Source organism: Netta rufina (assembly GCF_964035555.1).
Source record: "Netta rufina genome assembly, chromosome: 1".
In the NCBI taxonomy this organism is placed as follows: domain Eukaryota; kingdom Metazoa; phylum Chordata; class Aves; order Anseriformes; family Anatidae; genus Netta; species Netta rufina.
The window spans coordinates 32146678-32172860 of NC_140123.1; the positions used below are offsets into that span (position 1 = coordinate 32146678).

A 26183-nucleotide genomic window follows, 5' to 3' on the forward strand; every position below is an offset into this window, starting at 1 on the left:
TTCTCATTTTGCCCACATTGGGAACCAACTACAGGAATGTGATTGTTCCAGTTCAGCAATCAGCTTTGCAACCTTTGCTCGGATGCACAATTGTAAGACATGCCATATTTGTCAAACCAATCATCCGTCTCACTTAGCTTGAAGACAGACCCTGTCTCTGTTTCTAGCAGGGCCAGCAGGAAAGGTTATTTAGAGAATGCATGTGAGCCAGGCACTTTTGTTTCTTTCCTTTCATACTTGAGATCTCACCATTCATTGTTGTTTTATTAGGGATGCAGCAGAGTACATCCCTGCCTTACCCTCTAAATCTTCTTTTATGGACCCATTGTGCACAAATTTGTCTGGTCCCTTTTTGAACTTGTGTGTCTCCACAGTAAGTTCGCAAGTTCACTACTCTCTGTCATGATCCAGTCTCCTAACAAGGTTTATCAAGTGCTTCACATTCTAGCACGGCAGGGTTGGGTGAATAACAAGTCTGCATTCATCTTGAACATCACCTACATGACTGTAAACTGCAGTCGCATCTACCTTCTCTCCAATCTGAAGAGACCCTTTTTTTTTTTACTTCTCATGTACAAGTCAATGAGCAACATTCACATATAGCAAAGCCATCACTTATAAGACAGGTATAGAGTACAGACCTTCAGACTTTTTTGTGCTGCCACAAGTTTTCTGTTACCATTGTATCTTTAGCTTATTAAGCCAATAACTAAATATGTGCTGATTAGTGCTAAGTAACAGTATTCATGAGTTTTGCAAAGGTCTCCAAGGGAAAATCACTATCAAAAGAGAAACCTCAAAACCATTTCTATATGGTAGAAGGGTGGATTTTTTGAATACATCAGTGCAAGAATCTATTCCTGCTTTGTACTATGTGAACTCTCTCTCCCAGAATAAATGCTTTATTCCAAATTAACTTGCTTTTCCAAAATAAATGATCTAATATATCTGCTCTCACTTAACAAAGATTAACGTCCCTGTGTAGAGAAACCCTTTTATTTATTATTTTAAAAGAGTAGAAAAGTAATTGTCTGCAAACATTTATTTTAATCATAGAATCATAGAATATCCCAAGTTGGAAGGGAGACACAAGGATCATCAACTCCAACTCCTGGCGCCACACAGGACCACCCAAAAATCAAACCATATTTCTGAGATAATTGTCCAAAGGCATCTTGAACTTCCAGCAGGCTTGATGCCGTGACCACTTCCCTGGTGAACCCATTCCAGTGCTTGACTGCTCTTTCAGTAAAAAACCTTTTCCTAATCTGAACCTCTCCTGATGCATCTTCATGCTGTTCCCTTGGGTCCTCACACTGGTCACCAGAGAGCAGAGCTCAGCACCTCCACTCCCCTCATGAGGAAGCTGCAGGCCGCCATAAGGCCTCTCCCCAGCCTCTTCTTCTTAGGTGGAACAATCCCAGTGATTTCAGCTGCTCCTCACACATCTTGCGCTCCAGATCCTTCATCATCTTTGTTGCCCTCCTTTGGACACTCTTTAATAGTTTTATGTCCTTCCTACATTGTGGCACCCAAAACCACACACAATACTCAAGGTGAAGGCTGCACCAGTGCAGAGCAGAGCAGAACAATCCTTTCCCTCGACCAGTTAGCAATGCTGTGCTTGGTGCACCCCAGAATATGGTTGACCCTCCTGGCTGCCAAGGCACCCTGTTGGCTCATTTTCAACTTTGCATCAATCAGAACCCCTTTGTTCCTTTCCATGGGGCTGCTCTCCAGCATCTCATCCCCCAGTCTGTGTGTATGTCCCGGGTTGCCCCTTCCAGGTGCAGAATCTGGCACTTGTTCTTAAATTTCATGCAGTTGGAGATTTTCCATCCCTCTGATGTGTCAAGATTTCTCTGCAAATCCTTACTTAGTATAAACTTCCTTAGTGTATCTCCAAGTCCTGCCTTCAGGTCATTTATGAAAACATTGAAAAGAACTGGCCCCAAAATGGAGCCTTTGAAAGTTGGGACAATATTTGCCAGTTTTCAGTTGATAGGGATCTCTCCAGATTCCCAAAACTGTTGAAAATGAATCAAGAGAGGTCTTGTGATGACATCAGCCAGCTCTTTGAGTACCCTGGGATGAATCCCATTGGGCCCCATAGATGTTTGCATCCAGATGGAGCAGCAAATCCTGCACAAGGTCAGAGTTGACTGGGAGTTTATTGTTTCCACAGTCATGGTCCTTCAGCTCAGGGTTCTGGGGGTCCCGGGACCCAGCATCAATGCTGAAGACAGAGGCAAAGAAAGCATTAAATGCTTCTGCTTTGTCTGTGTCCCTACTTGTGTGGTGAGCATCCTCATTATATAATGGACCAATGTTGACAATGATGACAAATCTCTTGTCCTCCTTTTGCTGTTAACATATTTTTAAAAGCCTTTTTTATTTTCCCCCACAATAATGGCTGGCTTCAACTGTAATTGAGCTTTGTCTGCACAAATTTTCACTCTCCAATGGCAAACAGCATCTGTGTAGTCCACCCATCTCACCCAACTTTGCTTCCAATAGTCTTTCTTTATCTGTCTAAGCTCTAGAAGTTCTAGAGAAGCAGTCCAAGTCTTTTAGTCTTTGTATAAAGAAGCAAAGACAAAGATATAAACAGGACAGAAAGTTAAAGTTGCCTACATTTGCAAAGAAAAGGTTAGCTTTTAAAAACTTTAGAATTTACTTAAAATGTTAGTAATAGTTAGCATGACAGTCTTGGAACTAATCTCGTCACACTTTATAAAGTACTGAAGGATCAGACTGAGTCATTTTTTTTATGGCCTTCACATGTAAAAACAATAAAACCTGATGTGGATGGTAGAAAAGTTCAGAAGTTAAATTTTCTGAGCCTTTTGTTCAATTAGTTTATTAATTTGAGGGTGAGGGAGAGATTCAGTGTTTCCAAATGAGAAGCTATAATTGACACTGTTATTTGTAAGTCTTTTAAGTTGCTGTTGTAAATTAGCACTTTATAACACTGGATAAATATAATTAAAAAACAGAGGATGTCCTTTTTGAAGACTGGATATGAATGAACTGAACAGGTTCTCTGTGTGAGAATTGGCTTCTGTGTGGCTGAACAATTTCATGTATATCAGCTGAACAAGATGTTAACTTTTTTTCCTCAACTATGGTGTGATATATGCTTATGAATGGTGATTGATGCCTTTAGATTTATAGACATTTTAATGCATTATAGGTAGTGAAGTGCTTTATGGCAATTTGAGTTGAAAGATTCAAGGCCATCTTGAAGATCATTATCATTGATTTTTCTTTCCTAAATCATGTTTGAATTTATGAATTGCCAAAATTGATCTTAACTGAATCATGTTTAATATGACCTTACTGATACAATTAAATTAGACCCAAGCAAGACTCTAGGTATTCTATTCAATCACCTTTTTTTCAAGATTTCAGACATTTTCCATTTATCTGTTAATGGTCATTTTTTCTAGTGGAAAGGAAGCTATACATGGAGTCCTACAGAGATCTGTGCTGCTCAGTGTAGTCATGAAAAAAAAAAAAAAAAGAAAAGAAAAATGAATGAACAATGAGGTGATAATGTTTGCTGATGGTACTGGTTATTATTCACAGAATAAAGAATTATGGAGGATTACAGGACATGCGATGCTGACCATGCAATAAAAATGACAGATGAAATTCAGTGTAGATAAGTATAATGTACGTGAAGGAAGAAAAGAAGTCTAAATTCTACGTCTAAAATGATGGGCTGATCATTACATGTGAAATGAGCAGATCATTGCATCTCAGGAGCAGGATTTTGGAGTCATGATACTTTTATTAAAATAGTCCAGATCTCAGCAGCAGTCAAAAAGCAAATCAAATACTGAGAATTATTAGGGGAGGAACAGAGGCAAAAGTAAAAAAATAAAATAAAATAAAAAAATAATTGTGCTGCTGTGTAAATCGATACATCCTTAATTGTGTACAGTTGTGGTCCTCCATCTCAAGATGGGTGATACCTGAAATGGAAAAAGTTCAGAAAAGGGCAGAAAAGATGACCAAAATTGCATCAGCCAAATCCCCTGAATTTTGAGATAAGACAGTAAAGAGGCATATGGTGGAGCTCTACAAGAACATGTATGGCATGGAGATGTGGAAGAATGAATAATTTTTACACTTGGTACCAGAGTTAGCAGGCAAACAGTGAAAGTAGTAGAAACTTCATCAAAGTAAATGAAAAGAGGTGGCTCTTTACAGAGTGGGGAATCAACCATTTGCCAAAGGATGCTGTGAATGCTGAAACATGGATTCATAGGAAAACTCATGGTATGTTACTAAGAAGACATAAAAATAGAGACAGCACATCCAGCTCAAGAAGCCCCTGAATTGGAACTGGTTGGTGACTTGAGGAAAATAACCTGTGTGTGCTTGCCTATAGTTCTTACTCTTTTCAAGCATCTAGCTACACTGGAGTCAGGACACTAGATTGGAGGGACCTAGGATTGCCGTTGTTACGGCATGAATCCAAAATCTTTCCAAGAAAAAAGGGGTAACAGAAAGGAGACATGCATTCATGTGCTCTCTTGGAAGGTGAGATTATTAGGTACTAGTCCTTACTGTGACTATTTGATATCCAGTATTTGCAGCCCCCTCTTCTGGGCTTCTGTTTCTTCTGGAGTTTGCCTCTCACCGGTTGACAGAATATTTAGTTGAGCATACATTTAACTGCTACCAGGAGCTGCTTAACATACAGTCTGGGACCCTTGGAGGTTCTGTGTTGCTTAATCCTGAATTGTGCCACACAATTCATGGGAAGAACTTCGGACGTTTGTTGATTCTTCTGTGCTGTTTCTGCTTTGGAAACCTGTGGCTATTTACATCCAGGAGTTGTGTAAGGCTTTGCTCATAAACCTCTGTATCCTTTCATAGGAGATGACACAGTGAAACAAAGGCATCCTACTACACAAAACTGAGCATGTGGCAGTCCCTTGAAATTCTTGCATTAATGTTGCCTCTGAGTTGTTCTGTATTCTGGCTTCAGCTTGCTTCTCTGTCAGGCTTTCTTTCTCATCTTCTTGGACAACTGGTCAGTTCTGGCACACAGCCTTCCATTTCTATTAATAATTCAAAGTACTCAGCCAAACTCTGGTGCACTCCAATCTGTATTACCAAAACTGTTCTAGGAATAACAAGCAAAGAAATCATTTCCTTTATGTTTTATTGGAACAGTAAACTAGGGTAATTGTTATGTTTGAAAAGAAACCATAACAAGTAATAATTTCCCCAAAGACTGCCAAATAGATGTATGGCCACAAAATGTAAACTTAGACAAGAGTTCATGGCAGAATCCAACAACTAAGAATTAATGTTTATTCTGAAAACAAGGCTATAGAAATGAGGGCTTCTTGAGAGCAAATATTTACTTGGATTCTCAGCTCTTCCCATATATGAATATAAAATAACAATCTGTTACTGAGTGTGTATCTGTACTAGTGTGACAGTAACTGGAATGAAATAATACAACACACAATTACAGGAATAACCTCAGCACGTCATCTGGCCTACCTATTTGTATAGGAACAGGATATTACATGTTTAGACTCTTCTTGACTAATGTTTTTCTAGCATTTATCTTAAAAACTTTATTTGAAAGAGATTCTAAAGTTTCCCTGACTGGTCTATTGCAATGCTTCACCCTCCTTGGATAATAAAGGCTTTACCTAGTATCCAGCCTGTTTTGCTGTAAATGAATCTGAATACTTCATGGCACCTCCACTCAATCAGCATAATACTTCTCCCTTTATAAGAATATTTAAGATATTATGGTACATGTGTTTTATTTCTTGTAATCTTCTCTTTGGGAACCAAAAATAAAAATAATTCCTTAAATTTGTCCTTACAGCCCATCTGTGCTAACCTCTTTGTCATCCCTGGATCTTGTGTGTCTACATTTTAATTTGTTTGATGAGCTGGGCATAACTATTTTACTCCCTCCGTGTTCATCAGGAGGGAAGAACACTGCATTTATTTAGATCTAATGTTCATATTAATATAAAGCCTGTGTTTTGTTCTCATAGCATCATAGCATCTATGTACTTTGCACGTTGTTCATCATAGATCTTTGACTGCAGTTTAGGGGTCTGGGTTGAATTTAAACATTTAATTACCTTTTCTTCAGCTTCATACTCTTCAGTCCTTTATCTTGTAATTTAATTTGGTTGATTTATGTTCTCTCTCTAATTTAATTCTCTTTAATTCTTGTCCTATAGTTCTACCTTTTTCCAGTTAGCATATCTACATGTTCTAGATCTTCACTGGGATTTTTAAATTGTATCTTATTCTCCATTACCACCCAAAAAGAGAGCACATTTTTTAAAAATGACCAAATCTAGACAAAATGCTCTAGACAGAATGCTCTGTGGCCTACAAATATATATCTTTTCAGATTTTTTTCTCTACTTTCAATGTGTTTTATATTTACATTTTTACAAAACGTGAGTAAATTCAGCAGATAAACTACTGTAAATGTGCATACTGTAGATACATAGGTATTGTAGATATGTATGATGTGCTCCTTTGGGTTGTTCTTTATACTCATTTGAATGTTAGGTCCCCTTATATCTCTGATCTTTCTGGTTTTTCTGTATGCTGTATGCAAGCACCAACACTTCTGCAGGTAACATCAGCTCTCCTTCATTTCAAGGAGCTGAAAAGTATGTTGTTTCAGAAGGAAATCTAGACTTGCTTTCATCTAGTGACAATAATATTTTGTACCCATGCCATGCAGTCTAATTCAGTCTTGTGGCTTCTGTTCTGAAAAACTTTAGTTCCTTAATTTACTCCAGGTAGATGAAAGCCAGCTTTAACTGGAAGCCACTTCTGAGCCCAGGAAGAGTGTTTGCAAGAGTCAACATAGGCAAGCAAACACACACATTTTTTTCAGAGAGAGAAACCATAGTGTTATCTATACTCAATAAACTCCGTCACAAATGGAATAGTAAATGCCTGATAGTCTAGAGTTATTAACTGAACTTATAAAACCTTTGCATAATTGAGAATCTACCTAATTCAATTTCAGGCAGCAACATTAAGTTTAATATTATTGAGAAATTTTCAAGTGAGAATTAAAAGTACAATGTTTTGAAATGTTCCTCAATATGCTTTTTGAGACAGATGTACAGCTGACATTATCTTCAGTGACAGATAAAAGCTGTGAATTAAGGATTGCAGTAATGCCTGATTAGTGCTTTTGTGAGTAGGACTATATTTATGTGTAATTTTTACATTTGCTATACAAATACATTGTTCTTTCATAATTTGCCTGTCTAGATGCTCACTATCATAATAGTAACATGGCTCGGTGTTTGCAAGTCATAATCCTATGTTGAATGTAAAAGTTTATCATTTTCTGGCAGGTACTGTATAATGAAATGCCTAAACTTAATCTACTAAATGCAAATGCAATAACCAGTTAATCATGCAGCAGGAAAATAACATTTGTTTGTTTTCAGATGTCACTCCTCCACAAGCTGCTGGATACTTAGAAGTAACAGATCTTAACTCAAAGAAAATCAAATACATTGCTATTCCGAGGTAAGTTATTTTATTGATTAGAGAAGCCTGTGCCTTACAGGAAGATTAAACAGAATTTAGTCTGCCATATTACTTCAGAACAAGCAATTATTTCTTGTGATGTGGAAGGTGAAAGAAATTCACACGTACCTTGTAAAATAATGCAACTATTGCAGCATATTTTTGTCAAAAGTTTTCTGTTTTCTATGTGATACCAATGAAAATGTGACAGTTCATTAGTAAATATGAAAAGCAGCTTTATCTACAGATTTCAATTCCATACCCTTTGCTTATTACCTGTCTTCACCCACTTTATCCCCTTACCCTTTTTCATTTTGTTTTGCTATTTTCTATCTTTTTTTTCCTTTTCCTTTTTTTTTTTTTTTTTTTTTTTTAAATCTTTCAGGTCTAACAGGCAGAATGATCCAGTACTAGGTGTCAGTAAACCAGGAATCAAGGTCCAATATAAAGTTGACGTGGAAAATAACTTGAGCTTGTATATGTTTTAGATCTTCTTTTTGAACATACACATTCTTTCACGCACAACTATCTTGCATTGTAAACAAGTGTCTTGTACAATACATACAGGTAGGCAAAAGATATGGTTTCTGTATAGTTTTAATATCTATCTCACCATTATAGAGTATATTTGCAAGTATTTTGCTATTTATATCTATATTTTGGTTACAAGTTGTCATTTTCAACTATAGTGAAGTTTTTTGTTTTAAATGGCATTCTTAAATGTCCATGTTTAAAGAAAACATGAAAACCACGTCAGAGAAATAGTAGAATATCACACCTTTTTTCCACACTGAGACATTATTGGAAAGTACAAAACTAAACTTCAACATCATGACCCTTAACCTTGTATGAGGATTTAAGCTCCTTATTACAAAATAAACCTGAGCAGAATTTCAGATTTAAAAAATGTACTCCATTAGGAACAGATAAGTAAAGTGACTTCATATAGATGAATAATTCTAAGCTAAAACCTAAAAACCTTTCCTCCTGGCATAGTTATCCTGGTCAAATGCTAAGGTAACTCTTCTTCAGTTGAATTAGTTCATGATAATTTCAGTCTTCGAGGTGTATAAGTAACTGTTTTCTTGCTCGTCTAAATTATGAATTGTAGTATTAATTAATGGAAGTTGCAAGTTATTATGTGTGTGACTACTAGTACTGAAAAAGTGCAAATAATCTTTCCTACTTTAACCAATTTCCTTTCCTGTTATGTAGCTATTAGACCCCCCATTTCAGCAGTAAGTTTTCGCCTGTCAGTTGACTGTTTATAAGAGTGCTAAGATTCTCTGCACATAAAGCTGTGCCATCTTTAAATAAGTGTTTAAATTTTCTTCTTTCATTAAAGCACTTGTTAAAGCTCTTGTTAAAGAGAGGTATTAGTTGATGCAGAGATATTTTCCTTAGTGCCTAGGTCATGTTCTTTCCTGTATCTTTTTTAGTTTTGTATTTTTCTATAACACATTTTTAATTTTCTCATGTTCTTTGTAGTTTTTTGTAAAGAGTAACTTTCTTCAGATAGATGAAATGCAGCAGTGGACTAGGCAATGTGTTCCCTTTTGGCCTGGTCTTTTACACTGCTTTTGTGAATAGGTATCTTCCAGTCATACCCAGTTTCAGTAGGTGGAATCCTTCATGTAAAAGATCTGCAGGGCTTAGTTAGGGTCTGTCATGGAGTGAGGGTACTATTTTATGTAATTGCACCTTAACTAAAGAAATGTTCACCCTATTTTTAATTGCAACTTCAAGATTGATCACACTCTCTCTTGTTTTTCAGCTCAGGATCTCTTTCTCCATATACATCTTGGCTGTCTAAGATCTCAGATGCTGATGCCCTGTTGGCACCTCTGGGCAAAGTAGGCTTGGTTAGTGTGGACATGGGAGGTGGTGTGAGGCTTTGGGAGACAGGACTCGACAGCCTCCAGCGCTCACTGCAGGACTGGAGGAACATGATCGGACAAGAGGATGGTCGACCTGTGCAGGTAGGTGTTCACAAAGCTGAAGTGAAAAACATCTAATAAAATGATGTAAACAAGTTTTCAGTCGGGAGAGGGGTCAAGGGAGTGCAGTGTAGAAAAACATTAAGTAGAAATATGCCTGTAAGAAAAACTGAATAGATGTCTTCACTGAAAAAAAAGCAACCCACACAATAGCTAATTAGAAAGCTTATTTGTGACCCCTGTAATTATGGTTACTGAAATTCTCTTTGTCTTGCAGTGTTTGTATTTTTGCCAAATTCCAGTACATTTACATGTAAATTAATTCTTTATCTCATGCTGATTTTTAACTGCAACTTTCAGAATAGTGAAATTAATGTTTAAGGGAAGCATATACTTTTCTAGAGTTCAAATAGTTGGAAAAAAAAACATTGCATTCATACTTTAAAGAAGAACCTTGAAACATAGATAGAAAGATGCCTTGAGTTCAGAGTATTGCCATTGGCAGATTTTGAAAATTGGTAGAAGGGGTAAAAGAGTTACAAGGATTTCAATATGGATATTTAGGTAGATATTGAAAATACACTGCATGTACGTGTATGCTGTGTGTGCATGTATACATGCGCATTAATGTACTGCCTACTGTGTAGGATCACCATTGCTACACAAAGAGAAAAATAAGGACTTTTCAGTTACATCTTTAATTTCTATTAGTGACTGGGAAGGGTATCATTCTTACTTTGAGAACTAGAGTGTGCTTTAGGGAGGGCTTTCCTACTTTTGGCTAAGGAGGTCCTTTATCTACAACTGGAATTATTTCTGTTTCATAAATTTCTATAGTACCTTTCAGTGTACATTAACATGGAATGTTAATGGAATTAATGAAATGGAATAAAATGGAATTAATCATCTCTAAATTAATCTCTCTATACCATTGTTTACAAGGTATCAAGCTATCCCAAGTGCAAATGAGATTTGTTAGTCAGAAAACAGCTCGTCTTTCACTTTCTTTTCCCACACTGAGCTCCCTTTCTGCAGGATGTTCTGCAGTTATAGAAGCTTGTGCAAGAGCTGGCGTGTTCTTGTTATTGGACATCAGCAAATGTCTCTTGTAAAAGTCACGAGAAAAGGAAATTGTTATCCAGAAGCACATTTGTGTGGTTGCTTGTTGCTTTATAAGTGTGTTTTTTTATTGCCTATGTAGTAGCGTTAGCACCATCTTATGGTCAGATATAATCAGTTTACACCAGCCCAATTTGACCTGACAAAGTCGGCTAGTAGAAAAGAAAAGGAGGAAAAGTTAAGAGCTTTACTTGTTTTGATATTTTTTTCTCTCTCTCTCTTTTTTTTTTCTTATCTTTTTGAGTAACAGTTGTAATCTTATCCAACAGTATTATTGTACTGTCAATCATAGCCAACTAAATACTAGAGAATATAGGCTTGGAAAGTTACGTGTCATAAGAAAATTTTAAGTTATTTAGCTAGTAATGTCAAATAACCACTTTACAAAAAGCTTCAGAGGTTTTCCTGCAGTCATAAAGCAATCCAGATTTGTAGTAGGATTTCTCTCTCCTGACAGTCTATATTTGGTAGCTACAGGGTAAAGTCTTCTTAGCATATCTGTCTTCTTCCCTCTGTAAATACGGGATATATATAGCTCAAGTGGGTGGTTTGTCAGAATTCAAAAAGGCATATTATTTGATTTGAACTAAAGGGCTGAAACAAAGCCTTCTATATGCTCTTTGAACTTACACAATTATCACTAACTTCTGTTTCTTTACTGTAGACACTTTGCTTTAAGTGGAAAGATAATGAGAGCTAAGAGACTTTTTACCAAGGCGTTTCAGAGCAATAAGCAATAAATTCTTACCTTTTATTTTATGCACTTCTCTGATAAGATAATAGGTATGTAGTTGTGGAAACAACACTTTGCTATTGGGAGATGAAGGCTTTCCCTCTTAAGTCCATTTTTCAGTGGAATGAAATAAAAGCAGTACTTGACATAGAAGCAGTACTTTATTGAAGCATTCATTTCTAGAAATGAAAGGATACTGTTAGCTTGAAAATATATTCATGTAGATTCCCTCTGTAAGGTAAGCTTAGCAAGAACTCAAGTGTCTCCTGTTCTAGTGACAATTACTTTACTAAGAAAGCTGCAACTAAATATTTCCTGATACTCATGTTTACAGAATCAAGGTGTTTTGCATCTGCATACAGCTGCAGCTCCATTCATTCAAGAGTATGAAAATCACGTTCTTCTGTATAGTGTTTCATGCTCAGATTCATGTTAAGTATCTTGGGGTCTATTGAGGCATCTCTAATTCCTGAACTAAACCTATCATTCCCAATCTTGTAGCATAAGCTGACTCCAGAGAATTGTCAGTGTTTCTCTTCTTGCTAAAATGCATTGCCCCTGACGAATTGCTGTTCCCTAGCAGCTACTGTTGATGCATCCCACAAAGGTAATACAGGCTTAGCAAAGCTTATTAACCCAACATCCACACTTTCACAGTGATGTTCTTACACTAACTTGTGAGACCTGTAGAGATGGTTGGGAACCACTGTTCTGGAAAAATACACAAAATCTTTCCAAAGCTTCCCAACGTTTGAAAGAAAAGTGGATTACAGGGCTTTCAATAAAAATGTAGATGCAAAGAACTGGAAACAAATTTTCAACCAGTTTTCAGTTTGAACTATTAGTACTATCTTCTAGGGTTGCATTTTGTCTTTCACAAATGCATTAGATCTCAGAAACAGGCTGTATGTACATAAGCAATGAAACAGAGGAAAACGAACAGCTGTTCCACTTACACTCAGTAATTAGGCTCCCGTGCTATAATGTCACGGCAGTCTTCAAACTAGTCAACATTTGTTTTGTGTTGTTGATACACTCAGAAGAGTTCAAACTGTTGAAGTCTTCAGGCTACAAAAATAGGTTTTGGAAATATGGTTTAGGTTTATATTAATTTTTACTTGTACAGACTGGTCAGAAATCATCTTCATTTATTGAAGTTTTAAACTCAGAGAATGAGTACAGTGTTCTGAAGTGATTGCATTGCAGTGCCTAAAATACAATATATAAATAAAACACTGGATTCTCTGAAGTTATGAACTCTACTTGAAATCCGTAAATTGTTGAGCTTTTTCACTGTTTGGTGTTCTTGGAAAACAAGGTCATATCATTATCAAATATCTGAAAAGAATTTGAAAGACAAATAAGTTTTAAAATCTTCCTCTCAAAGCTTCATGGTAATAGGCAGACTTCAATAAGCTCGTGTTATACATCAAAGGCGTATTGATAGAAATTATGGAAAACAATGATTAAATTCTGATATAGTTTGGCCGTTGTTTTCCAGTAAGCGTTATTTACTGTTGTGTCTAATCTAGGTAGAGTACAATGGTTATATAAAAATAATGAAAAAATGGATCATTTTGAGAGATTGCAATAGATAGTAAAGAATTGTGCCTTTTAGGCACCTGAAATCTCTGCAATTAAATGTTTTTTCATTTACACGTGATTACCAGCAAAACCATTTATTTCTGTATTCATTCCACTTAATTCTCTCTTTATGCTATGTAGAGATCAAATTCAGAATGCCATTGTTTTCAAAAGTCTCAGGACAAACCCAAACCTGTTGAATGCATAAAAATGTACTTGGTCAAGAATAGAAGAGTTGGACTGTAATGAATGATGATGTTTATCTGAACCTCAGAATGGAATCACAACTTTATTGGCAATCCTTTCTGTAATTTTCACAGAATCACAGAATTTCTAGGTTGGAAGAGACCTCAAGATTTTGTTCTAGACAATATCACCATGCAAAATTACATCCCAAAGTTGGATTAATCGCTTGTTATTTCAGTCCAACCCTGTACAAAGAAGTGATCTGATTGATCAAAAAAAAAAAAAAAAAAAAAAGTTGTGATCTGGGATTTCTTAGAGTTTTGGTTTGCTTTTTTTTTATATATATATATTTCTGTTATTTGATACAGAATAGTTTGGGTTGATATTAATTCCAACTCCCCTGCCATGAGCAGGGACACCTCCCACTAGACCAGGTTGCTCAGAGCCCCATCCAGCCTGGCCTGGTATATGCATGGAACCTGCAACAGATGCAGAACCTGTGACATACATGAGATGAGTTTTTGAAATTGCAGTGCTCTGCCATTTGTGGCTATATATGAAGGCCTAACTTCAGTGGTTGCACAACTCCTTGATTCCAAGACCTGATTTGAACAAGACACCTGGAAATGTCCCCACCTTTTTTAACTCATTGCTTTTGTGACTTGACCTGATCTGTCAATTCTCCAGCAAAAGCAACTGAGCAGTTAAGTCACACTGTAGTTCACAGCATCATAAGCCTTAGATGTTTTTCTGAAAGATGCCTTTTCATGAATTAATTAAGAAAAATCCATAAATGAGAAAAAATCTTTGCTTCTCAACAGTGGTTTGAATCACAAATGCACTTGTGACAGTTCTGCAGTACTGTGTATAAATTCAACGAGTACTGGCCCAGAATTATTTTGTTCAAACAGGTCCTAGTGGTGGACGGCTCAACATGACTTGGATGTATTTTGGATATGTTTCAGGCTTTGGCACTGAAAGAATACATGAATGAAATGTATTTAAGAATAAGGAAGTCTGTAGATAGAGGTTCGAGGAGATTTCATTCAAGATTATCTGCCCTGGGGAACTGACTGAGAGAGCAGTTTTCTGTCAGAAATGAGTGCATTTATTTTAAATTGAGATTCCTTTCTGCGTTAGCTAGATGTGTATTCTTTTGGTTCCTGCTGCGAGTGGTTAATATTTTGCTGACATAGTGTTTTCACAAGACATGAATCCTCCTGACTAGCTAAAGGGAGAGGTGAAGAAAATTATTTCACAATCCCTTACACTTTACCATTAGCCACCCCTAAACATTTAAATATCTAATTCTTGCAACATCTGGAGCCCGTAATTGTTATCATTGCTTTACAGAGGAGGGACCTGAAACATAACAAAGGCAGATGACCTGTTCAGGTTCACACTGCACATCTGTGGTGCACTGCCAGAGGTGGGATAATTGCAGAACACCCATACAAATATATAAACATTCTTTATAACCGTGTTGATAAGCTGAGTATTTAAAATGTCCTTGAGTGCTGCATTCACTACAGAAATACCTTAGGTTGGACAAGAAGTTGCATATAAATGGAGTGCAGCCACCTAAGAAAACAGATGTCAACCCTGTGTAGCTCAAGGTTGAAACATGCTTAGCTGAGATATGTATAGACGTATTCAGCAAAGCTCAAGAAATGCAATATAGAGAGTTTTTTCTCAGAGAGAGGTGGCTGTCTTTGCAGTCTTATAGCTGCAGTCAAAAATGATAACAGAACACATAAGTTATTCAATGTCCTGTGAACAGCTAGAAGACAAACGTATTGTTCATGTCAGTAATTTAAAAGTGCAATGTATATTTATCAACAATAACTAAAAAAAAAAAAATAATGTGTGGTTTTTTCATGTGTCCAACTGCTCATATCATCCTTGATGCAAGGACTTTTTGCTAAAAACAGCATTTTAATGAGTTCAACAGCCCTCAGTAGCAGTTTCTTTTGCAATCCATCAGTTTGTCTTTAAACATGATGAGAGCAAAGGCAAATGTTGAGTAGTAGCTTTTACGGGATATCATAAGAAATGTATTTAAAATGTGTTCCTGTCCTACCTAGACTACAATTAAAGCCTGTGTTGTACTGGATCTGAAGCTGAGTGCATTCTTACAGTGATCATCATAATTCAAAAAATGTCAGATTTTTGGATGAAGTTGGAAGAAACACAATCATGGTAGATGTGTGTTCACACTCATATATATATTTACATATGCCCAGATGTCATACCTGCACTTTGACTCTCTTAAATTAGAATTATTTCAAGGGATTACCATAACTTCACAGTCCTTCAGGACATATTTCATAATGAACAAGAACTGGAAGTGTATTTAGCAGAAGAGTTTTCAGAGCAGTTTAGGAAAAAGACCTAGGAATCCCTATGCTACACAGCTGGACTGGCCTCCAATTGTAGCAGGGAGCAGTTCAGGTCAATCATCATGAAATACTGGAGACCATCAGGAAGGAAGGGTGATACAAATACATTGTCTAGTAAAATCTACAGAGGAATTAATTAAAAAAAAAAATGTAATGTGTATGAACAATTCTTGCAATTAGACTTTTCCATTGCATGGCCAGAACAAGGGCCAAGTGAAGTGATAAAAGAGTAGTAGTGCTTTTAGTCCTGAACTAGCTGCACTCGATTTTTTGAAGAACTGTTAGATTTGTTTCTTTCATTTCCTACTGATATTAGGGAAAAAAAGCAAACTTGTGTAGTTATCTTTGAGTTTTCATAATATGATGTGGGTACTTCCCTTAGCTGTTTTTGGAAATCACCTGTATAGCTGTTGTGGAAATTAAACATTATTGCTTATACACCATTATACATTATACACCATTATATACATATATTGCTGCTTATACACTAGCAGCTTGTGTAGATTGCTTTGGGTGTGCTTGGAAACGCTGAAGAGTAACAGAAAGGATGAGTAGCATCCAGCTCCAGACCTGTAGGCATTTCAGCATCTATTTCTGAGCTAAGCATCCCATAAGCATCTGAGCTCGCTCCCATTATTACCAAGAGAGCCAGAATAGCTCACCTTGAAGGAGACACCTGCATTTGTGTAGCTATGTGGCTCCTCAAACACCACGTACTGTAATGGTATGCATAGACACCTGGCTTACCTGGCACATCCCTACCTTTAGGTGTCTGCAGTCTGGGTCCAAATCCCATCTTCAGTATGCAAAGCAATACTTACAGATTTAGGGAAATGGATACTTAGAAATGGAAGGAGATTTCCCTTCCCTTATGCCTTTTTCTCTTCTTTGAGCTGAGGCCAAAAAAATCCAGTTGTCTGATTCTCTGCCATCTTGAGCAACAAACATCTTACTCCCTTTCCTGAACAGTCTCATTTATTGTATTTGTACTCAACTCAACTATTCATGCGCAACCATACAATGACTTACCTTTCAAGGGAATTAATAGTTTGCTTTTATCCAAATCATTCTCTTTTCTTTTGATTTTCTGAGGCTTCAGTTTGTACTTGAAAAAGTAGGATAATGCAAGTTCTCCTGATCAAGTTTATTTTTAAGGTTGGATGTTTATCTTAAGTATAATTGATTCAGGAATTTCAGTGTTCTGAACTTGTTTGTATTTACTGCTCAGCACCCACTTTAATTTAATTTAATGCTTTTGTTTGTTTGTTTGTTTGTTTGTTCGTTTTTTCAAAAATGTCATTGTACTTCAGCACATTTTGACAAAACTCCAGCCTTTTGCTGATGTTAAGACTGATCTGGGCAAAACTGCAGTTCCTGATCTGAGTTAAAAGCATAGCCTTCAGTAAGCGTGGTCCTCACCCCACTCAATACTTCAAGTTCTTATTTTTCTACTGTGGACCAGGTGGCTATTCTGGCCACATGAGGGCATCAGTGAGCCAATAACAGTGATTTTGGTCACCTTAAATATATAGATCCAAATTTCGTAAATTATGAAAAACATCCGCAGAGGAATGTTTTCATAAGTTCGGAATAACCATATGCCAGCATTCTGCTGTCTTGCGCAGGGTCCTGAAAAACTTGAAATACTGCAGGTAACAGTGCTACCTAGTCAATAACTGGATTATAAAATACGGGAGTATAAATCAATAACTGGATTATAAAATAATTTGGAAGTGTTTGCAGTGCTGAGGTCCATGAGCCCAGATACTCCAGCCCCAGCTATTCATTGCCCTTTAGCAGTTCTCAGTGGGGTGGGTTTGGGGCTTCTTTGCCAGGCATAGGGCACACTGTGGGTTTACCTCTGTGACCTTTTCCTGGGCTGCATGATTCATTCTAACAAAGTGGGAACAAGGCACTGAGTATGGGGAAACATGAGCCTAGACAGCCAGGGACCCATGGAGCTTGAAAAGTTCACCTCCCTAAAATTCTCCGCTGGGAAAAGAAACTCAGATAAAGGTCATCAGTTCTCTGTCAGCTACTTTTTCTCATATAAATGTCCTCAGCTGGAGTAAGGCACTTGTCAGAAGCACTACGCTTTTAAAATACATTCCTTTTCCTGAAGCTCTTCCAGCCTAATTAGAGTGGACAGACAAAGAGGAGGAATGGAAATAACCTTAGCTTCCTGTTAGAGCAGGCTGATCCAGGACAAAGTTCCTCTTTCTTCCTCTGAACTTCCTCTGAAAGACCACAGTCCTCTTGGGAGAGAATATAATACCTCAGCACAGCAGCCTTTGAATCTCCAAGTCTGCAGCAGTGCACATTGCTGACTTACATGCTAGAGCTCCTAACGCCACTGAAATCCTGCTGTCAGAGCCAGGCTAATGATTCTGCTCCTAGGAAACTTGTTCTCTAATTAATGTGACGACAAATGCTGTGACAATTGAAATCATCTGGTCTGTTACGGTGATGCTAAATATTCCTTTAGAACCCAAAACAACATAGTTATCTTTAATAAGTTATATTTCTGCTTCTTAAGTTGTTTTTTTTTTTTTTTTTTTTGACAAGTCCTAGATCTGTAGAAAATAAAGCTTTTTTGCTTTCACGTGTATTTTTTTTCCAACTTGGTTTTGACCGTGCAATATCCCTGCTATTTTCTGTCCAGAATATTCCTTACTGTCACCATAATCCATTTCTCCCTTCTTTCTAGTTGTGTTTATATACTCCAGAAATCAAATTCAGTGTTCTTCAAGTTTATTGATGTTAGGAGGTGTGGAGTAAATAACCGTGCCAGACACTGTCTGCTCTGATCACATTTAGTAGTTTACTTTAAAAATGATCTCATAGTTGAAAATAATTGACATGGCAATTTTCAGTAATAACAGATGAAACTGGAATTTCCACAGGTGTTAACATAATGGAGGATCTTTTAGATAGAGAAGAAAATATATGAAAGCCTATCATTACTTCATGTAGTTTATCCAGCCTTTAAACCACAGAGTATGCAGTCATGGACAGTAGATTGTAATGCATCCACTGCTGCAGAGTTTCTGAGCTGATTTTTAGAGTGACAGCATTTAGGTCAAGTGAAGACCTACCTACATCAGCAGTGGCTGCATGCTATATAATGTTCTTTTTATGTTGATTTTGTTTTTATTTTACAAATCTAAAATTGCACTAAAGTTACGATGCTTTGAGTGGGCTTGCTATTTGAGACAAAAGTTTGATGCCTGTATGAATTTTAAAAGCTACTTTTCAAAAGAAATGTTCCTGGCAGTCAGATAATGCATGAAGCTTCATTAGTTCATTCTGAATTCTTGCAAAGTTTTGCAGACAAGATAGAAAATAAAAGTGAAGCAAAATGAGTGACTAAAGCCTATTAAATGTATTTTATACTGCAGTGCCACTAATGTTTTTTCACTTCAGGATAAAACTGAAGACAGAGGGAATTGCATACATGATTATTGTCTTCTTGCCTAATACTGAATATTCTTTTATGTGGAAAGACGGCTTGTGGGCTCAATTTTGCATTGTTGATATGAATAGAAATTGTGCTATTAGCTTTTAGAACATTGAAAAAAACTGTTTATGATACAGTACAAGTAAAAGTAGTGGAAGCAATTAGATTTTTTTTTTTTGCCTGTTTTTGTGTTTCTCTCGCTTGTTTTATGTAAATAAATTATAAATCTGTTTTGTTTTTTTTTCTGTCTGGTTGAATCAGTTTTACAATGGAATGCAAAAACAGCATGAAACAGGCAGATTAACCATTGATTTCCTTGATTTGGAGCTTTCACATACTCTTTGAGAAAATAGTACATTTATTTACTCCTGATATAAAAAAAAATGTACTGGAGGAAAGGAAGTGACTTGTTAAATAAAGCATAGGGTAACGCTGAGGTTTTAAGGTTGTTGATGGGGCTTAGGGAGGAAGCTAAAACAAAACAAAGGTTTAGTTTCAGGGAAAATCACTCGTTTGCACATCTGCTAAAATACATTCTGCATTCTGTGGAAAACATTTCCTAATCCTTTGTGCCACTGTGGGTTGGATTATTTAATGCCTTTTTCACCTGGAGAATAGCCATGTTCCGTTACAGGCAAAGTCAATCTTCCTTCATAACAACGTATGGCTGTGATGAAGGATTTTCCAGATTTTGGTGAGCAAATCAGTCTCTCTTAAATCACCTGTAGGACAAAAGTCTAAGATATATTCGGTTCTTTCCCTGCATGATCTCCTGACATATGACAAATCTTTGTCCACAGTACTGATGAAGGAAGAATGCTATGTAAGAAAACGTCAATAGTTTAATTGCTTTATACTATTTGTAATGTTTTTTAAAATTTATGTAAGGAGCTGGAGTTCTTTTTTCTTTTTTTCAGCAATTGCTTATGTGTATGGCAAATGGTACATATTCTTCATTGACTATAACTACATGTTTTAAAATACTGTATATTAATGACAAGGCAAAATAGCACATTCATTCTTTTCCTCTGTGTACCAGGTATGTTAGGAGAAGAGTGATTATCTTCAAATTTGTATCTCAGCAGGGTTTTTCCCTTTATGATGAAAAGAGTAGAAGAAGAATGGAATCTAGGTAGTCTAGAATCTGCCTATACCTGTCTGCTTTCCTTGGATGTTCTAATCATGTAACTAATTAATCTATTGCACATGTCCTTAACTTACATTAAATTAAGCACTTTAGTCATGTGAACTGTATTGCACCTCAAACCTTAATGCACACATTCTTTTTCATATTTTCTTTCAAAAAAAGTAAGAAACATCCAATGATGCTCTATTATTACTAATAAGTGCTTGTGAAAATAATTGTTTGGTCACCTTAGCTTCTTTTTTAAATCTTATGTAAATATTCTCTATAGCTGTAAATACTGCAGATTTTGCTTGCTTGTGTTTTGTAAACAATGTTCTGCCTTTTTGTGTGTGTGTGTTTAGTCTATATTAAGCTGTGAGTCCATCTATCTCGGTTATGAAGATGCAGAATCCTGTAAGGAATGGCCAGGTCTGTTTTACCCGATAGGGTAAGAAAAAATTAATCTGGGGAGGTTTGAGGATACAACTGTAGTCCATTTTTTTTTAAAGTACAAATTGCATCCCTTTACATCTGTGGGATGTTAGTCTGGAAGTCTGAAATTACTTTTCCTGTTTTTCTTCCTTTTTTTAAGTTGTATCCAGAGTATTAAAATAAGCATTGTACCTTGGGTAAGTGGACTCGATACGAGTTAGTACTGGCAGTGCCAGGAGCATTCACACTAACAGAGGAAATTTCTGTTGCCCTGTGCATGAGGGAGCTCTCCTCCGTTAGAAACCAGTGTTTCTTCACCAGTCCTCAAGCAGAAACAGGCTTTTGTTGCTGAGAACATTGCAAAGGAGCTTTTCTGGCAAGCACTCCTGAATGGGAGGCACTGACACGTCTTTTGCCTTTCAGGAATTTTAATGAAGTTAACCAAATCAGAATGCTGAAGTAAGCTGCTGTATTAAAAGGCCATTTACTCTCTAGCTGATTTACTGTGTTGAACAGAAGCAGCATGTCACATGCAGGGTAGGGCGACAGGAATGGCTCCAACAGAAAAATCAGTCTTCACCAGAGATGCATCCCAGACTGCATCAAGGAAAAAGTAGTTCACATTTTACTGAAAGCACTTATTACTTTCCTATTCATAGCTAGAAATAATTTCAACCTCAGCTGACCTCTGCTTACAAAGTCTCAATGAAATTTCCTAACCTATAACCAAGAGTTCTTTTTCTGAGAGCTGTTAAATCTAAGTACGTGCTCTGCCCCTTGTTTTAGGGAGTATATGTCTTACAAGACTGTAATGGAGCTATGGGCATCTAAAATATTGAAAGTTGTTGGTTATATCTCCTGCATGAAAATCCCAGGAATAGAGAGAGTTTCAAGTGTGAAAATCCAGGAGGAGATGAGATTCACTATCTCTTTCCCTGTCTCTTCCCCAGAGATGATTTCTGGTGTTTTAGATTTCAGTTTATTTTAACAGACCTGAACAATAAGAATGTATGGACATAAAGAGCATTGATGAAAAGGTGGTAGACTTGAAGATCATGAACACTGCAGTTTGAAGGACTGAAAAACTGGCATACTGAATTCTGTATTTTGCTGACTAAATTGGACAGACACTATTACAAGCATTCTAATAATAGGGAAGTTTGAACATTAAAATATATTCAGTCTAGATGTACTTTGAATAGCTTATTGAAAGCACCTTATAAAAAGTCAACCAATAGAATAATTTTGTTGTCATCAGACATGCTGAAGACTGGCTGTTGTCTCTTTTATTATGTTTGTTTTATTGGCACAAGCAAATTGAGGGCAACCAACGCTTGCTGAGATACAGAAATATGTAGTCGGGCTACTTGGGACTGCCCTTGAGGTATGGAAGCTTCATTTTAGAGACATTTTTTCTCAGTTTCTTTGCAATGCATGAATAAGTTCACTGAGTGCTAAAATATTGTTAAGCTTTCTTGTACAAAACCAGCTGAAACTAAATTTGATAATGTTTAGAACAATTTTACTCATACTGCTTGAGAGATTTGTTTTAAGGTAGGAGAGTAAAATGAATTGTGAGCTCAAAAAGAAAGTATGTAATTATGAAAGCACTGCATATGTTGGAATGAAATGCTGATGTAAGCGTGGGACATAATCATTTTAATAATAGACTACAGCAGGCCTCTTCATAATTCACACATTTTTGTTAATGGATTATTGCAAGCTCCTTTCTTCCCATAGTTGTGACAGTATCTTGTAGAGGCAAGGCAAGTTGTATTTGGGTCAGCTGTGCAATTCTCAGCAAATTCAGTCTTTTACAGAGGGATGAATAAAGTATTAAAATTGGGCCTTGCATTCAATGATGTATGCCAGTGATTCCTTGCTCTCCAAGAGTTTATTTATTAAATTGGATTATTTCACATCAAAATCCAATAGAATGCAATCTCCCATTTGCTTATGTGGCATGAAAGTAGTTCTAGATCCACTTCAAAACATAGTTTAAGATTTGGGTAGTACAAATATAAATTCCCTTTAATTCCCGTGGTCTGCTTGACTAGCTAAATTCTAGAAAAAACAACCAACCTTTGCCTCCTCTTCATAGTGACCCCTGTCACAGGTCAGTATGCATTTAATAGCTGTTCAGCATAAATGCAACACAGATGTGAAACACCTGGTTTCATTGTGTTGCTGAGTGCATTAAATCCTGTAGCTGGCTTCTCTGGGCCTAATTGTGTTTTTTACATTACTATATGAAGGATGATAAGACTACTTAGTTTCCAAAGTAAATTTGTTTCTATCAGCTACCCTTATTCATTTGGCTCCTAGAATCCCAGTGATATCCAAAAAACAAATGAAGTGTAACCGTGTAAAGCTGTTTGGCGTGCATTCACGTATCGTAGAAGGAACTGATATTGAGCACGTAGTTCAGATAATGTGTATCTCTCATCCAATGTAAAATGAGTGTTAAGATCTATTCATGCCTCACTGCCTTTGCTGTAGGGAGTGAATGAAGCAAGGGGCAGGACCAAAAAATTAAGTCAAAGCATTAACAATTCTTGGTGTTTGCTCTTTTCTCTTCATTTCCTTTTCTTTTGAGATGTTTCTTTGTACCATTGTCCTTTCAGTAAAAGCCATTCCTTTAGCATCTTTCTCTTCTTCTCAGATTTTGTTTGTTTGTTTCTTTCATTGACTTTGGAACACCTACAGAGTCTCCATCCACAAAGTCCTCTCAAATGCACCCATTACCCATTAGTGTACATGCCTGAGAAAATAATAGAGTTAAAAAAAAATAAAAAGATTGAAAACCAGTCACTAAGGTCATTGATGATTATTGAAAGCCTTGTGTTTAGAAAGTAAGATAAGAGTGACATTTGTATCATAGAATTATAGAATCACCAGGGTTGGAAAAGACCTTCAAGATTATCTGGTCCAACCATCACCCTGCTATCAATGTCACGCACTAAACCATGTCCCTAAGCACCATGTCCAGCCTTTCCTTGAACACCCTCAGGGACGGTGACTCCACCACTGCCTTGGGCAACCCGTCCCAGTGCCTGACTGCTCTTTCTGAGAAGAAATGTCTCCTCATTTCCAACCTAAACCTTCACTGGCACAACTTGAGGCCATTCCCCCTAGTCCTATCAGTAGTGCACAATTAAATGCACAATTAAAACATGCATGCAGAGTTTTGGAAGTGGTGGTTATTTTGGAAATCAAATGGAAGCCTTAGAAGGAAAGCACTTAGAAGGAAAGCACTATCACTGTTTTTTCAGCTATTCTACTCTGACCCTTACCTCATAGCTGAAACTCAATGTTTCTAAACTGAATTCATCTGTTGTTTTACAGAGCTGTAATATCCACAACAGGCTGCATTAAATGATACTTCACGATACTGAATAAAGCCTTTCAGTGCATATAAAGCATATAAAGAAAGCACAAGTTTCTCTTAAAAGGAGAAGCCTAGTCAAAACTCTTCACTGAAAGAAGCAAAACTGATAGAAATCTTATAACAGATTTAGAAGTTGAGTATGCAGGAGGGGATTTGGGTCAACTTTTGAGCAAGCAGTTTATATATGTATTTGGAAGATACCCAACAGAACACTAAGAGAAATCTTAGTAGTTTTAGAAATTCCAATCAGACAAGCTTGGAAAAGTTAGTGTAGGTTTCTTCAATATATTTGAGCTTTTCCTGTGTTTCCAATACTTGTTTTTCTTGTCTTCCTTCTCACTCCAGGCAAAGTAGATTTTCCTCTCTGTCTTTCAGCTTGCCAGCTTCTGAATAGTGTTGGATCCTCACCCTTAAATCTACCTTTCCAACAATTCTAACATCAAGAATTCCTTCAAACCTCAGAGGGGTGACTTATCTATGGCTTTTCCATCTCTTTATACGTCATGCTGAAGAATGTACAAAGTTGTCCAAAAGTTTTTTTTTCGTTGTTTTTTTTTTTTTTCCTCATCCTTCCTTTGCTTTCATGTCCAGACTCAGTGATTTACTGTTTTATTATTTCTAAAATATATCTTCAATTCTTTTTGTCTGCTAATCTAATTTTTACTTTCTAGAAGAAAAAAATAAATAAATAAAAAATAATTTAAAAAAACTTTACAGCAGAGAGATGTTGTTAGTTGTAAAATTACATTGAAACTCTACTGTGGAGAGAGAGATGATGAGGAGAAAGAACAGATAAGTCACTAATGCCATTACCTAACAGCTCAAAGAAAATATGAGAGGGTATATCCAGAAGTTGTTGTTGTTGTTGTTGTTTCTTTGTTGTTTGTTTGTTTTTTCCAGAGTCTCTACAGTTTGCTAATTTAACATAGTTTCTAAGTGTGTGGTAATTTAAAAAAAAATAATAATTACACAAGCAATCCAGCAACAACAAAAAAAAGATTTTTAAAATATTCCTTCTGTGTGCACAGATGTTATTTAAAAAAACAAGGAGATTTGTAAAACTGCTGGAATTCACTGCCTTCATATTTATACCTCTGCTGGTGTTATTCCATTCTAGTTTCCTTAAATTTTCAAATATTTTACCGACTAGACTACTAACTATATAGAAACAAATTAGTAAGGAGGACACATTCTTGCGCTGTGATTGACTGTACCACTTGTCTCTTTTTCTCTCTCTCCCATGCAGGTTTTTTTTCAAGGTTTTAATAGAAATAGAATGTAGGATGTTCTGTTGTCCTTTAAACAAGTTATATGTCATTTTAAAATAAAAGATCTTCTGTTAACCATATTCTGTTTCAAAGTTAAGAATACCTACTTTAATCAGATCAAAACTGTTGTAGAATGTATATATATCTTTGAAACCTAATAATATCTACTAGAAATACATGAACAATTTATTATATTCGAGAAAATTATGTGAACAGCTTTTTTGTCTACTGAACTTTTCACTGCTAAAATTTAAACGGTAATTGTATTTCAAAATGGTAAAATTTATCAGTAGGAAAACTTGACAAAAAGAGAATTTGGTATCTGTTTCACAAACTATGTTTGCCTCATAGAGCTTTCTTTTGCAGAATTTTGTGTATTTTTCTACAAAGAACCTAGAAGGATGCAAATGTAAAGGATTCGCCATCGTTTTATTGTTTATAGATTATTTTGTTTTGATTCTTGAAGCTGACACTACAGCTTTGATTTTATGATTTTACATTAAACTAAGTTTAGTGGGTTACGTTTACCCCGTTGTTTCTGATAGTTTTGAAATCTACCAGTTTTACAGAAAAAGAACTGTTTATTTTGGAAGAAATCTCTTAAAGCAAAAAAGTATAGACCCCTAAGGGTAACATGCTGTTGTGGTTACGTGTCTTTCTTCCTATACAAATGTTAAATTAATGTAATTTAGCAGATTAGATCTTGATTTTACACTAATGACATGGTTCACAGAGGATGTATTGTACCTCTTTGAATTAATATCAATTCTGTAAAGTGGAAGTAAATTATATTTTGAATAGTTGCCAAGAGACTGTTGTTAGAACACATGTTTTCAGTTCAAAAACATGTATGGAATTCATGTCAGTATTAAGTTGGGTCTACAAGACAGTGAACTCAGGAATTAAACTGCTATATGGTTCCAGTGAAAACCCTCATAAAGCCAGTGAACTTTTGAGAAGGCAATAAATTGTCATTAATGGGACATGGAAATTCATCAGAGAT

The 26183-nt window shown here is 36.3% G+C and overlaps 1 protein-coding gene across 1 annotated transcript in view; it reads left to right on the forward strand.

Annotated features, from left to right (window-relative positions):
• VWA8 (von Willebrand factor A domain containing 8) overlaps positions 1–26183 on the forward strand; it is a 194234-nt gene that overhangs the window by 141077 nt on the left and 26974 nt on the right. Inside the window, exons 36-37 of the mRNA XM_084284039.1 lie at positions 7470–7551; positions 9326–9530. Coding sequence (XP_084140165.1) covers positions 7470–7551; positions 9326–9530 — 287 coding nt within the window. The remainder of the gene's footprint in view (positions 1–7469; positions 7552–9325; positions 9531–26183) is intronic.